Here is a 17,133-nt window from a genome sequence, read left to right on the forward strand (position 1 = left end):
ATAAGGTAAGCGTTAAAACGTATTTACGTCTACACTGAGCCATGTTAAAATGGTACCATTACGCTAGCCATTCGAGATTCTGAACGTCTTTTTCTGCAGTTGCGTGTCAGAAGAGATGTTGCACAAGCGAGGTTAATTAATATCAAACGTGTTCAGCCATTCCGATGTATTTTAGTGACATCCTTCAAAACAATCCTGTCACGAGGGAACTGGCAATCGATTTTGCCAGTCGAAATGTCGTGAATGCAGAGAACAGCTGCATCGGGACGCCGTCTTAGTAATGATACATGATTCAAGTCAGAATATCAACATCATCATGCGGTTTGTCAGTTCATAGGATGAATGGTCGTTGAACACTTACGGTATCCAAATGAAAATAGCAAATTACTGCAGATTATTAGAATGCTGTACTGCACTTCCAGTTATGTGCAATATAGCGAGAGTGGAATGAATATACCGAATTGGATTGAGTTTGCATTCGAACGCTACGATGGACTAATATGCTTGAATATAAATAAATTCATATTTTCAGTTTGATTCCTTTCTGAAAATTTTTGATTGCACCAAAAAAAATCCTTTTTTGCGCTTTTGATTAAAATTACTGTTCATTTTATTCGAAACCATCGAAAATAATACGTAAAACTTGCTATGGAATACAACTTAATTTTGTACCAAAAACTGAATATATTTTGCTGTATCATTTTTCCCCTTTTATATCCACAGACAGTGCGGATGTATCTGAAGGGGCAGTCTGGACATATGTCTATTTTAATGAGAGAACGTACTAAAATTATAGAGCGTCGCGAGCTCCACGCGATACTTTAGACAAACGAAGTAGTAGATTTAGTAAATTTTATATCTTGATACCTTAGCCGTCTATAAAGGGTAAAGAAAACCAATGAGTTTAAAAAAAGCCCCGATAACCCTTGAGACGGCACTGCCGTAGAGTTTATTTATACGGAAAATGTACTCAAAATGATGTTCAGTTATTTAGGTCAACCATATCGCTCTAACTAGGAAAACAAATTTCCAAATAAAGAAAAAATCTGACAATCAGGAAAGTATTTATATTTATTATGTACACAACCCATATTTGCATATTTTTTTTTATTCCGAATCATCGATTTCTCCTGATTTTCAATTTCAGTTCGTTTTTTTAACGTTGTAAATTCGAACGTTCTTTTCTATTCATCATAACATAAACATAAATTCATATAACTTTGGAAATATGGATTTTATATTGGAATAAAGTACACTTAATCCGTTCAAACAAACCGGTTCATATCGAAAGGAATTTATTATCTGAACCGGATGAATTATTATATATTATATCCCTTCTTGTGTGAGCAGGGAAAAACATAATTTCTGGGAACAATTTATATAGACATAGGTAGGAGAGTATAAACAAAGAAAATGATAATTTAGTTGAGGGAAAATTGAAATGCTAAACAAGAGAAATTTAATTTGAAAGATTTTTTGTGTGCGTACGCTATGAATGTACCCCTATGACATAATGTAAGGAATATAAATTTTAGTTGGTGCGGGTGGGTGGGCACGACTGACTTTACTGAGCGAATTTTGTTTTATTCTGCCATTTAAAAAGCTTTTTCGTATACATACAGCCAGTGTCAGTGAGATAAGGAGAATTTTTTTTTATTATTTGTTTTGCTTAAGCTCCTTTTCTTCAACAAGGAAGCAGAAAAAAAAAGTTCACTTTACATGCAGTATTGGGTTGGTAGTAGATATACTGTCTGTTTTATCCGTCTAAGCAATGTTTTACTCGGTGGAATACAACACAAAAACAAAATGAAAATAATTTATTTCATTTGTTTGGTGAAAACAAATTTGAAAAATCTGGTAGTATGATTTCGTACATTTGTTTGTCTTTCAGGATTTTTTTAGGGTTTCGTTTTGTTTCTTTCGCTATACAAGAGAAAGTTGATATTGTGCAATTTTCGACAAATTTCAAGAATAATATACGACACGAAATTGCGTTAATATTATTTTTAAAATGGAAAACATATGTATATTCAACAAATGGATTCTCTTTAGCGATTACATTATAACGTGAATTTTATAAGCTTGTTGGAGTTTCTTCCATCATTATTAAGCAAAATGTTAATAGCATGGATTTACGAGTAAAATCAGTCTACTGATTAATGGCAGAACATGAACAAAACTTTGATACAGACTTTATAATGAGTTTGTCGTATATAGTTATGGTTGGTTATGGTGATGGATAAACAAGAGTCTTAACTAACAACATGGTATAAGTTCTACTCATCCTCTGAGACGAATAGCAAAGTCACTAATATAAATTCTATCCGCTTTCGAACAGTTAAGGGATCGTTCATAAAACACCTATAATACAAGAACAATGATTTCCTCCTATGACATTCAATGATAATTTCGAAAATAAACTATCACGCAAGTGTCCTCGCCACCTCTTACGTCACGTAATTTATGAACGGTTCCTAACAATCGATGAAACAGTCGTCTTGCTACCTTTAGTGTGTATTTATTTGTCACTAAAAATGTTTACCTTCCTCGTAGGTGAATCAAACTTACAAGCAAATAGTCACCCTGTTGTCTGTGCCACACATGTCTGTTGAAAGTACCTGTATGTTACAATGTACTTTCAACAGACATGTGTGGCACAGACATGTTAAGATAAAATAAGATAAGTAAGAATCAAGATGAAGGAATTTGTTCTTGTTTCACTAGTTTTATTGGTGGTTTTTGGATTTTACTTTTATTATACATTGGAAAAAATGGAGTGGTCAAGGTCTTATACAAGGATGTTACGCAGATTGCTAAGGGAATATGAATGGCTCTAGAGCAGTCTGCGGAGCCAGTACCCTGCTGATATAAATACCTGGAACATATTTTCGTCACTATAATAATATGCTCAATATTGAAAAACTGAACTTTAAAACCCCTTCAAAATGCTTCATTTATTGAAAGAAACAGCTCTCTACTATAACCTGCTGAACTGCTTGATTTCAACTCGGGCTACTGGGCTCCCACTAGTTAAAAGAACATATTTCTAAGCAAGTACGTAGTCTACTATTCATTTCCTGACAGAAGAACATTGTTTCCCTGTCTTATTATTATTTGAATCAGTTAGTGCTACCAACAATTTATTTACTCTTTCTCTTAGAATTTGTCGCCATCTTCTGATTCTAGTGTTTTTATCTGTGGAGTAGTAACTGTATAACGAGTGTCTTTTGTAAGAAAAAAGAGAATAGCCAACGCACATTACTTCTGAATGACTGGGTTCAACGTAAAAAGTTTTCCGTTTTTATACATGTACACACCGACTCACAAAAATGATTTACTTACTCCGTGCAGTGAAGCAACCTCATCCATTGTACCATCATTATTGTTTCATTAAACCGAGAAAACTCATTCAGACGATATTAATTTTTTCGTCTAGACGTTTTATCTTTATTGATATTTTGCTTATTATCGCTTATAAATATTTTATTTTTTATATTTTTCTCTATTCTTCTACCCTCCATCCCTTCATAAACATTGTCTACTGGTGACATTTTATTTTGCGAACATTTGAGCAACATAATAGGATTATTTCGGCAGTGGTCGCCCCTATATGCCGCCGTAGGCAAATCGGACAAAGTTAGAGAAATCGAAAAAAATTATTTTTACTAACAGAACTTCTGCACACATAAAGAAAATCATTGTTCGAATTCGATTCGAAATAATTCGAAAATAACAGTTCAAAGCCGAGGGCGCCCAACTTAATACGATTGTACGACACCGACGACACATAGACAATTGATGTTGATTTTTCTTTTCTGTAGTGGCCGCTTTTATTGATTACCCTGACATGAATTTAATTACACCACTGCCAAAATATTTTGTCAATTTCAAATGAAATTGTATTTTATAAACACTAACCAATGCCTTTCTTTATTCAATTACAGCCATATATACCGAGATTAGGCAGTGAACTAATAGTTTCTTGTAGCAAACAAGCGAGACGCATTAATGACGTGAAAGAATAAATCGACCGTGTTAGATCTGGTATAGCAGCTTTCGTTTTTACGAACATTGAGCTTTTATTCTAAAAAACATATTCATTGCGGTTTTAGCTTGTAGAAGTAAAGTCCTGGTTAGTTTCGGTCTTTTGACTAACGAAACGTGACTTGGGATGCATCAAATAATGACTTGTGTAGTGCTGTGTATTGGGAGATTTTCACATTCCCGTTTTCGGTGTTGGAATGAATAGTAATGCTGGTGAAACTTACAAACTACTTTCTTCATGGCTTTGAAACTTTAAAAAATTTAACTATGAAGCTTGGATTCCAAAAAAAAGGATTCGTAAGCCCCTACGACGTGAGACAAATCCTAAAATCATCGTCCATCAACGAAGAAAGTAGGTCAATTTGAAAGTTTACATAAACTCTTATAAATAGCAGACGTTTTGCTATATCTATCCATTAAATCTACTCCTTCTTCTGTTTAAAGTACCGCATAGTGTTTGACACAAAATCTCGAGCTTAACTGGTTTATAAAACATTCTCTTATTTAAGACAACATTAATCAGCGCACATCGCTTACTCGTCGCTATCGATAGCAGATGTTTAGCCATTTTTGTGAAAATTTAAATATCGCGCTGGTTTAGGCTAGAAAATGCAAAGTAAAGCCAAAGAAAAACCTTAATATCGTTTGTATTTATCGTTTGTATCGCATTCATTTCGATTCATCGATGTGCAAGAGGGTGGAAAAATGGTGGGTATTTAATATCTGCTCCTGTAGAGTTAAGTGATTACGGTAATCGCAGTGAATTTAATCAAATTCTTTTTTCACACGATTCACACACTGAAAAAAATGTGAAACATAAAAACACAAAATCTCATTTCAATTTGCGTGGAAGACTCTTTCCAATTTTCTGATCCTCAAACAATTTTTCACAACAACTACCCATTCGGATAAAAACCAATTTAAAATGGAATGAAAGAGTGTTTGACAAATTTTACGTTTTTTCCCTCTCTCTCTCTCTCTCTCTCTCTCTCTCTCTCTCTCTCTTTTATGAAATAACCATTTCGAAAAGCATTTGGTGCCATAGTGATGATAAATTTCCATCAAACACATATTTTAAAATTAAATTTACCAAATCGATGGCACTCATCATCATACGCACGATAGAATTCCAAATAAAATTCTAAACGTATTTACCATGTTCCATGTTTCTTTTTTTCATTTTTTTTTTTGCAAATTATGTGTGTGTGAATTGAAGAAGGTCTATTTTCTCAATTCGATGTTACGTGTGCGAATTCACATAAATAGTAGTTACTCCATACTCCATACATACTTTGTGTGTGTGGAGAAAAAAACTCTTTCTAGATTTGTTGCCAATATCGTGTTATAAGCTTCGGTCGGAAAATTTACTCGATTCCAAATTCTGTTTGCGTACACTCGACATTTATTTGCCAATTTAATAACAATTTTTTTCATTTAGTGTTGATATGCCTTTGATATTTGTTGAAAAGATGTGGTTAATATTGGTGTTCGTCTCATCAAATGCCATATTGTAAAAGCAAAATGATTTTGATATTGGTTAGCAGACGGAATATTTGATTACTTTTTTTTAAATAGCATTGCTGTGAATGGGTAACTTTAGTGTGTGTGGGCCACATGTTTTAATATAATTCCAATTTTTGCTACGATTTTCTGGATTTTTTTTATTTGGAAAAAAGGTCGAGCATCCCTTTAAACTAAATTAAACACTCGTCGCTAATCATTTCGTCATTTCATCAGAATTACTTTTTTCGTGGGTTTACTGATTTTCAATGCAACTTAGCCTATCGTAATAACTAAGACCAACCTAACAACTCGTAACAGCACACTATTGATGAAAAATGTTCATGCAATGATAAATGCAACTTTTATATCACAATAATTAAAGGGTTTTTTTATCGGAAGATACGAAAGTAATGAACGCGAAATTAGCACGATGACGTCAATATCCAATGAAAGTTTTCGTACACAAAGGCATTCTAACGAGAGAAAGAGAGAGAGAGAGAACATGGAAAATAATTCCTTGATTTTCTCAAATTTTCTTCGAAAGATTTTTTTTGTGGACGATGACTACGCGAAAGGTTGATGGTTAAACTGTTGTTATTTCTTCTGATACCATTTAGCACTCAAGCTGCAAAAAATGAATGGACAACTCCTAAGAAATGAAATAGTCGAAATGTCCATTTTTGCTACATAAAATAATTTATCCATCCAATTTCATCACTTTTGCGTACGAACAATAAAATATTTGTACATAGCAGAACAAAAATCTACTTCATCTGTACAATAATGTATTGTGATAACTCAATTACGGTTTAAATGCCTATTCCCTTCAACTTATAGCCTGTAAATTCCCACGCATGGTCATCATTCGTTCTAAACATGAATTGGAAATGTGGCAGCGAAGCAAGGCTTTTCATTTCACATTGATCTAAAGAAAATCACTCATCCGTAATGTGTTAACCTTTCAGAAATTTTACTTCATTGAAGTATTCGCTACTGCTAGACTGTAATAATATTTTTCCGTTCAACAATCCGAAGACGACAATCACAGATTAGGCAAGAGAAAGTATAATTCAATCTCGTTACATATATACGTATACGACGTCAGTTTTATCATAAAGATTTTTCTTTTATTATTTTTGACAGTAAAAGTTTTATTTTCTTCGGAAAACTCTTTAAATGACATGAAGCGAACTTATCCGTTGGAGGACTCGTTGGAATAATGAGGTTTTTTTTGGTAAGATAGTGTCTCGAAATTTTGTGTGTGTCGAAGTGGTAAGTGGGAGTCGACGAGGAGCAATGACTTTTTTCGTTAATAAATATATGGTAACGGAACTGCTGCAGCTGGTTTTACCAATTAATTTCAAATTTTGGATATGAATGAGTTTTATTGAGGTTAATTTCCATTCGAATCGTTGCTATAACTAATATTGACATGGTCACTTATATACTGAAATTTCTGAAATATTATTTTAAAAGTTCAACAAAATTTTCCCGAACATTTTGTAACTTTTACCGAGATAAACCAACTTCGTCTTTTATATATTTCGTCTGCATAAATAGAAACGTATCGAATATTTAATATGCAGAAGTTTTCGGTGTAGGAGAACCCACCTATTTAAATAATGTAATAAAATATTGAAATTATGAACGAAGCACATACAAATATCGATTGCATAAATGGTGTTCCATAGGAGCGAATGTATGTGATGTTATGTTCGATATTCGCAATGACGAAGTTGTTAAAATTACTACCTTTCGTGAGAAATACACATGGATTTTGAATATTTGCTACATTTTCATATGTTGTTAGAGTATACACTTAGATCTAACGCCTAGCATTGAAGGGAATTGTGGAATGAGTAACAAGATAGAAATACACAGAAACTGCACTACGATGCAGTTTATATGGTTTCCAAGCTTTGTACAGCTTTGATGCATACATCTATATATATATATATATATATATATATATAAATATTGCCGAACACATCCAATTATATATCGCTCACTCTACCAATGTGGCTCGATTTGCACACATAGCTGTGGTATTATGCACTTCGCTAAAAATATTTGAGTATTCAACAATAAACTCTATACAATCCCCACTGGTAATAAGCTCGGCAACTTTACCTACAATTTCTATTATCACAAGTCAGACGGTACAGCAGAAATGTAATAACACAAAAAATTTCAAAAATTTATAGTTACCGGGGGACTCGGAGATAGGTGGTAGGGTAATGGTCTATATTTATGTTTATTCTACGTTCATGGTATAGCGTACATAAAGTTTAATTTTCAAATCCCGTTGATATAGCTTTTGTTGCAGTTTTTTTTAAACTGGAACTGGACGACAGTAAACTTCTTGATGTGTGCACTTAGTTTATTTAATTGTTTAGTAAATTAGATTGCGATGTTGTTTTACATTATTTTTTTGTAGATTTTTACAGAGATGATGATGAAACGATACGGCGAAACTGTGTAACGGGATTCTCTGAATTTGTGTACAGTGCAAATTAAAGACGCTCCAAAGAAATTTCACAACGATTTTGTGTGGCACACTGTGCCATAAGTTTCACGAATCATTTAGCAGAAATTGTACAAAGTATTCTTGCAGCGCAGGCAGTGACAGAAAAGCGGAACACAACGTCAAAGCCTAATATATGGGAATGAGTTGTCTAACGTTTTACGAATAATAATTAGCAAAGTAGCAAAACAACTTTGAATTGATGACATGGAATTGGCAAATCGAATTCATATTTTAAGTTAGAAATGGATAATTCTTGTAGCTAGGATGCATTTTCCAATATTGATGTTGCTAAATTGAAACTGTCGTAGTCGTTTTGCATTACGTCAAATCTGTTCCGTTAGACTTCAATTATATAAACAAATTATCAACGTCTGGAAGAGGACAAAAAGTATAACCGTTCGTCTCGTATTGGATTTGTTTGACTTAAGCGTTTTATGCATAAATGGATTTTTGAACATTTTTCACATTCCGAAATGAGTTGCAGTTGCACAACAGCATGCGTTCCCACAGTTCGAAAACAGAGCATATTTTTTTTTAAACAGATTCGCGAAAGGGAGGATTGTTCTGATCCAAGAGTCTGTGTTAATTATTGTCGTGTTGAACGAAACAATTTTATTACCTTTTTTTTGGAGAAACAACACAACAACATTTGCTACACAAGAATCGACAGCAAAATATCACCCACAAATATCATGGTAATTTATATGGGAAAATATTCAGTAAAAAGCATAAAAAACAAAAAAAATCTTTCACTTAAAATGCCGTACCACATGTTATGGGTTAAACAGAAGATAAAAAAGAACTCAATGGGTAGCTTGCACAGTAAAATATAATTCGTGCGGGTTACTCCTTTGGGGAAGTATGTCGGTTACCAAAATATGGCATTCCTCAAATTATGTTGTATAGTTCTGGGTATATTTGCGTCAGAGGCATGTGAAAAGTTTTCTTTGAACATTTTTGTGGCAAAAATGGAAATATTCTTTCGGTTTTTGAGAAGAGGATGATAAATGAAAAAAGAAAGGTCTCACGTCAAGATAACTTTATATTCGGTGAATGAAAAAACAGAAAACCGTTACGTCAAATCCACTCGATGGAATTACATTGACACATAAAATATCTTTGTGAAACCGTTTTGGAAACTTTTTTATTCTTTCTTTTTTGACGGATGAAAGCCACAGTTACGAAAAGTTTACTGATTTCTTGGGAATAGCCTTTTTCTGTTAAAGGTAAAACTCAAACCGAATGATCCTCATGATAGTTCATGAATTGAAATTTAAACGTCTTTTGTGGAAATTATTTTTATTGTTCCGATTGATGTCTTACGGGGATATCCCTTGGTGAGTATATTTTACATTTGAAACGAATTCATATATGAAGTAGCATACCATTGTAACAGGCGCAATATTTGTTCTGTAGATGTCCTGCATATCTTATCATACATCAGAGGCGAGATGTCTTTGAAAATGAAACTATCCCCAATAATAAACGGAACGCAATCAAAATAAGTCATGGCAAACCGCCCTAATTACACAAAGGAATACTCTCAATCTTAATGCTACCAAAATGATCGTAGAAATTATATATTTAACCCCCTCGAATATAAATCAAAGATTTGGGATATAGTTGTTTTACCACCTCTTTAAGTATTCCTTAGAATAGAATCGTTATATCCATTTAAATTCATTTGTCTTTACATTATTGATCAGCAAATTTATACCCCTCGTTTATAAACAACATCCCATCCATCTATCATTTTATGTATATTGCTGAGGATGTTGTATTCATAAATATTTGACGAAAGAGGAGACATACACACATCTAATACCATGCGTTTGATATCTACTTTACGATGTGCTGTGTTGCCGAAAAACGTTTTCCCATAAATAAGAGAAAAAAAACCGAGACCTTTAAAAGTGTATTTTCTCATTCTATTGGGATAAAAGATTAGACGTATACGGGCGTAGACATGTAACTTAGATGGTCTCTATTTAATATGCCCCAAATTCCGAAAAAGAAAGAAAATGTACGATGTGCTTTGTGAATCTACAAATAATGTACTTAGACTGGGGATTCAGGACACAAAACACTCACAAAAAAATAATTTGAAATAAAGTCGAAAGGAAAGTGTGAAGAGTCTGGAGCCATGCGATATAATTTTTCTTTTGTGTTATAAAATACAACTAGTACAACACTCCCAATATTCCACCCAAAGAATTTGTGTTTTTTGGGATGTTGTTGTTGTTGTATATTGGAGTATTCTAAAGCGACATAAAACTTTTTGGGTGGATAAAACATGCAAATGGGAAATGTATAAACAAACGAAAATGATGGGCTTTTTTCGGGAATGTTAGGCGAAGGATTTGTTATTCGTATGTAGCGAACGCTGCCCGAATGAATGAAAATTTTGTTCGTTTCACTTGTATTTTCATTGCCCCGTCATCGCAGGAAAATCTGTTGAAATAATATTCAAAGAATGAAAATGTTATCATTAAAGCACTTGCGACGACTGGAGCTGTACAAAATCGAGATAATGGCAATTTCACATCAAAGCTAAAACTCGAATTTATTGTTTCGTTCCATATAATAATATTGTCTAGATTTCGTTTCAAACCGTAGAAATGAATGAATAGACTACGTGCAGAGTTGCTATAAAAACATTGAAACTTCAACGTGAAGTGGTAAGTAAAAAATAATTAAATTTTATTGCATCGGAATTGGGGTGAGACAGGATTGAAAGGATTGGTGTTAGTCAGTCATTATATTTATATCTTCATTACACAGTAAATTATACGGGATTTTTATTTGTTTTCGTAACAATGTGTGAATTTCAAGGATCCTTTGCTTAGTAAGGGGACGTTCATAAATGTACAGACGTCTTACGAGATATAACAGAGTGTACGGAGTCCTCCCCATCGAGGTAATCAGATGCATCAATGACTTACGCCTCTTTCGTCATGTTGATACTAAAACTAATGGCGGTAAACCCAATCAGCTTAGCCGAAAAAATCCTTGCTTCTCATGTTCAGTTTTCCTAAACTCTTCGATGGTATTTTACTAATCTGGTTCATTCGTTATCTTTGTAATCCATGTCGTTAGTTGTGACAAACTATTGCAATGTAAGCATTGTTTTCACAGAGACAACTTTCATGATTTAATCACAGTTGATCCTCCACTTATTATGCGATTTCGTAATTTTTCGTACATATCTAGATCAGCTCACACAAAATATCTGCTCATTAATCAAGTCTTAACTCCAAGGTCGTTTCAAACTCGTTTTGGCTATCTTTTTGTCATAAAATCGTAAAATTTCAGTATTTGAATTTATTGCGAAAACAAAATACAAAATTTCATATGGTTGAGAATCAACTATGATTAAATTCGCTGAATGAAACGTATCCAGTACTTGAGGGTTGTACAAAATATATAACGTGTGAGTGTTGGCAAAACGTCCATCTATTCTATCCGTTTCCTTCACACTTGTACGTTAAATAATTTTTTGTCACAATAAGTACGTGTGTTACGTATACAGAGACTTCCGCTAAATAAAACGCACTCAGTAGCTGTCAGGTCTTATATAAAACCATTTTTTCATTGGGGCAGTATCGCCAATCTTCGCGATTGTATAAGACACTGAGGGTTGTTATTCACCTGACAACAATCAATGACCCAACATTAGTACCATTAATTTTTTCGATACCTTCCGCAGTGATGCAGTGATGCAGAAAACTCTTATAATGCAATGAAACTAGAGAAAAGGTATGGCCGATGAGCCCATTAATCTTAAACGCACTCACAATTAATATCTTCTTTCTTCTTCTTCTTTCTATAATACAATTAATATCACAACAATGAATATAAAAATGAGTGCGTTTATGAAATATATATGTCCTCCGTCCCCCGAGCAGACATTAGAGCTTACCTGGCTTATACTATCATTAGAGTGTTTTTCATGTAATTTTCCACCCACCTCTATCTTCGACAATGATTTTTTTTTGTAGAATCAACATAATACGAAAAACCATGAATTGTCTGAAATTTTTTGTTTCAAACAAATTATAATTACTGCGGTTAAGAAGGACGGTTTGCATGGTTTATCGTGCAAATTAAAGATAGGGATTATTGCTAAACACGATTCTGTCAATAATGTTTTTGGTCATGCATTTTCCACTGCAGGATTTCCCAATATTTTGCAACCACCTGGTATTTCTAGAGACGACGGTAAAAGACCTGATGGTATGACAGTAGTTCCGTGGAGTCATGGAAAATCACTTTTATGGGATGTAACAATACGTGATACTTTGGCTCCTTCATACATCAGTGAATCCTCTAAGAAAGCAGGGTCTATTGCAGATAAAGCGGAGAGATTTAAGCATAATCATTATATACGTCTTAAAGAAAACTATTTATTTACCCCCCTTGCCTTTGAATCATTAGGTTGCATGGGTCCAGAAACAAGGAAATTTATTGACAAGTTGGGATCGTTGATGAAGAGAGCATCAGGGGAGCCACGTTCCAAAGATTATCTGTTGCAGAAAATTTCTATTGCTATACAAAGAGGCAATGCGGCATGTATTCTTGGAACTTTAGGAAGTAGTAGAGCGGATGATTTTTATTTATTGTAATATTTGTTGATTGAAAAGATCGTTTTTTTATTGACTGCGCCGTATGCGAGCAGTCTTTTTTTTCGCTTTGAATAAATAAATAGATTTTGTCTTTAGCATAACTATAGGTATAACAACATTTTGTTAATATTTCAATTATAATGAACTTTAAAAATTAATTCAATCCGCTATGAAAAACTATTTTAGAAAAAAAGGGTGAGTGAACCAGTAGTGTAACACTACGTTTCTAAAAAGAAAACATTTTAAGATAGTAAATGTTGTGTAAAACATTCAATAGTCACTTACACATCAAGGTTGATTCGTTGATTCGAGGCGAAGCCGAGGTCAATAACACATGAAAACAAGGCTTCTCATTTTTATCCCGAATTATGTAATGGATTTTACATGCTTGAAACATGCAGCATGTAAAAATAATTCTTTTTTGCTAGGTTGATCAATTGAAAAATAATGTTGAGCTAGTAACCGATTGCCAGTTGAATGTGCCCGGCCATTGGACATTACCCTACTTCGCCCAACTTCAAATAATTAATTGATATTTTCATTTAATTAAAAGTGACGAATTATTTTCAACAAAAAAAAAAACTATTTTAATTCTATAAAACATTTGAAAGCTTTTTCAGTTCAGCGTGATTTTCGTGTCTTTATTATTTCAAAACGAGATGTGGGGAATATACGTATACGTATGCACAATGAAACTGTGTATTAAAATTTAAAACTGAATGAAATGTATGTAACCAATTAAATGTGTTCAAATTAAATTCGCAGCAAAATTTCCATATTTATTTTTTTAACAAATAAAAAATGATAGAATTTGTAGAAAAACGAGATATGAATGCGAATATTTAATAACGGAATTATTATTAAAATTTACCACGTTTCGGAACTCGCATTAATTTTAATTGCAGCCATAGAAAAAAATGGAGTGTCTGTTATCAATATAATTTTGCAATTTATTCGAAAAAAAAACTTATTTCAAAATTGAACTGTTGTAAATAAAATATGGAAAACTTTTAGTCGCAGCAAAAGAGTTGGTATCTAGTCGATCCGAAATATCCACTGCAATTTGTAATACTTTCTGTCCGATTTACTACAACATTCGGTCAACATTTTCGGTAAAGTTCGCAATAACTGAGCAAATTTTCATATTTCTCTTATTGATTTTGTTAAGAAACCGTCGAAGATGGAATAACAGTGCAAAGAACGAGAAAAATACTGAACGGAAATTATAATTTTCTTTGGGATGAACAGTTTACGAGATTTCTTTTGAAAACGTCCAAATAACTTTCACCAAAAAGTTTATGACGACGGGAAACAGGCGATGAATAGTTTTGCTGCATGTGACATCGAAAAACTAATGAAAATTTATAACACAAAAAATTCGTTGTCCTTTTCGCTTGAGAGTGGTGACAGCCACCGCCCGAATGAACATTTTTCAACCAACGCGTTCCAAAGAAAAAAATGTTAGAACGACAATACATATACAGAAAAGTTAGACGGAGATTTCGATCGAATATAAATTATGTTTTACTCAAGCTTCGAGATGTTTTATTTATATCCGGAAACAGTTCATTACTGGTAGGGTTGCCATATGTTCACCTCTTATTTTTCTATAGACTACAGTTTTTAGCATTGAGCTCGTCGTTCTTAGGCATACGGGATCGTTGAAAAACTGATAAAGTGTGAAATTGTCGATAAAGTCGACAACAGTATAAGCGATGAACTCTGAGTGTTGTCTTTATAGCAAGTGTGTTAAAAATACGAGGAGAAGATCTGACATCACAAACTAGTTTAAGAAGTAACAGACTTCATGATTAAATGTCGCTGTTAAACAGAACAATATTGAACCATTAAAATTTCAAAATCCTCTTAGCCACTTTTGAAATAAAGAAAATCGTCTGGTAAACGGAAAAGTGGAATTTCCTAATTGTTTGGTAGCGATATTATTTCTTTTACAATCTGGTTGCCTTAAGCGCTTGAATACAAACCGCTCGTTCACTTTGTCACCTGTCTATCTACATATCTTTACCGCTAATCTCATAAAGTGGAAGGCGAGGCGAAGAATTCCTATTAGATTACTTTACATTTTTTCAATACCACTGATGGTGAAAGAAGACTGCTGCAATACCCAATCAATGGTTGAGATTCTTCAAATCTTGACACGAGTCTATTAAATTAAGATTTTTTTTAAAATTCTATTTAATTTGAGAGCGAGAAGAAAAAGAAAAAAAAAAGAAAACGGAAAACGAAGTAATGGAACAGTGCGAAATTGAACCTTTGATCATCTGTCTTTGAGTAATTTTATTTCCGATTCAATTTCCTTCGACACATTAACTTTATCAGTGTATCACTACATCTCAAGACATTACGAAGACACAACATACACAGACACACGACACACTTATATATAAATATACAAACAATTTCATCATACAGAACATCTATGTAGAGAACAGCGTGTATAAAGACATTCTTCCACAACAAGTTTAATGTATAAGACATTCTGTTGTTTTGGAAATGTTCCATGGGGGTATAAGTGGATACTTCAAGGGTGTTGGATATTTGTCGTTTTCTAAAGTGCTTTTTGTTTTATCAGAATGGCATTTTCTTTTGTTTCATTAAGATCTATTAGGAGACAAATTTCTGGTGCTTGTATAATAATATCGTACGAAACTGTATTGTACACAATATCTACTATTTTGAGAGAGAAAAATCCAACCAATTCCCATGTGTATGCGCATGATAAAATATTGCAAATCGAACGGTACTGAAATAAAAACTCCAATTCACTTACCTGTAAATTCGGTGGGCAATGGTCCAACAGTTCTAACATGTGCTTAATATTCTGTGCATCTTGGATGACAAAATTTAATTCCATATCAAATTCGCCACCAACCAGCTGAAAAGAACAAAAGGAAAATTGAATTAATTCAAATAGTTTACCGGTAAAGTGGCACTTCATGTCTATTAGTTTATCGTGAGGTACATCGACCGTAACAAAGTCTTTCAAAGCTATTGAGAAATCCAGTCTATTTCTCAACCACCATCTTGACTTCATCGTCAGAAGTACATTTCATAGTAATTATTATTTAAAATGCATCTTATGCAGAAATATATCCGGGACACTGTAGCAATACAATAAATTTTACAATTCCCGTTTATTGGGAGAGATTGTTATTACATTTTTCCAGATTTTTTTCCCTAAATTAAAACAGGTTACACCTGTTCGAGGGGCAAACCACTTGACTCGTAACTCTCTACTACACATGATCGTAGTAGGATTCTGTCAAATGCGTGCGCAAATACTTACATATATTGGTTATTTAAGGCAGGGTAAATCGACTGCATTTGCTAACTAGGTTGATGCTGAATATTTTCAGCCTTCAATAGATAAATCTTTTTTTTGCGAATTGGGAAAAAATTTAACTTTACCGATAAAGAAATAATAAACTACCGATACCAATATTTCTGAGAAGATCGATAAGCTATGGAGAAGGATCTAGGGATAAACTTTCTACCAATAAAAGGGTAAATTAAAACAAGCATTTGACCACACACTTTAAACATGATTAACTAGTAACTAGTAACTAGAGTAACAAATTTGGGCAGTGTAAAAATGTTGGAAAATGTTTTCATATGGACGGAATTTTGAAATTTTGAATTTTCAGTTTCTATGTTTTACTTGAATTATTGATTTCTCTATATAAAAATTCATGCAAAACTCACAAAAAGCCAGTAAATCACAAAACAGAAAATGTGTCAGTTTTCAAAGCCCCGTGCGTGTACTGTATTTCACAACTGTCACTCTAAGAACTTTTGCATGAAGTTCGTTGATTTGATGAACAATTATGTTAAAGTGGCCTGTTCACTATTTGAAGTTATGTGAACGATTGTTCAGGTAATCGCTTGAAAATCGTAAGAATTTATTTCCTTTCCGTGCACCCCTTTTTCACCTGCAACTCCGAACTCCGATGCCTTTTTTAGCATGCAACTCTTTTGAGTGGCTTGCCCCTCGAACCTGTTGCAAGATTTATTAAGATCATGTGATTCAACTCCATAATCTTGAGAAATTAAACCATCCATGACAGATTCGTTATTTGTCTTGATATCGACAAATGTTTCGGCAAATCGGTTTTGCTAAAACAACAATTACATATTCACAAATTTCACATCTATTTCCATCTAACCTTATCCTACCCTGCCGAACGTTGTTATTCTCTTCATTTTTCTTTATTTTTCATTCCGAAATCTTTTATATTCGAATGGATAAGTCCATATATAATATGGTACTACATTGAAGTCTTAAGTAAACATTTTGTTTTTTTTTTTGTTGTACGTACCGATTCGTTCCTTTTATAATGGATGGCAGTATCATTTTTCTGGCTCAAAATGATAAAATTTGTTTTTCTTATTTTGTTTTATTATTCATGAAAACAAGGA

General features: G+C 33.3%; 1 protein-coding gene across 15 annotated transcripts in view; it reads right to left on the reverse strand.

Annotated features, from left to right (window-relative positions):
* Positions 1–17,133, reverse strand: part of LOC119070005 (neurobeachin) — a 152,066-nt gene that overhangs the window by 56,389 nt on the left and 78,544 nt on the right. For all 15 annotated transcript variants that reach the window (XM_037174271.1, XM_037174270.1, XM_037174268.1 and 12 more), the window contains one exon: positions 15,488–15,592. In XM_037174271.1, the coding sequence (XP_037030166.1) occupies positions 15,488–15,592 (105 nt within the window). The remainder of the gene's footprint in view (positions 1–15,487; positions 15,593–17,133) is intronic.

This window comes from Bradysia coprophila (assembly GCF_014529535.1).
Source record: "Bradysia coprophila strain Holo2 chromosome X unlocalized genomic scaffold, BU_Bcop_v1 contig_44, whole genome shotgun sequence".
In the NCBI taxonomy this organism is placed as follows: domain Eukaryota; kingdom Metazoa; phylum Arthropoda; class Insecta; order Diptera; family Sciaridae; genus Bradysia; species Bradysia coprophila.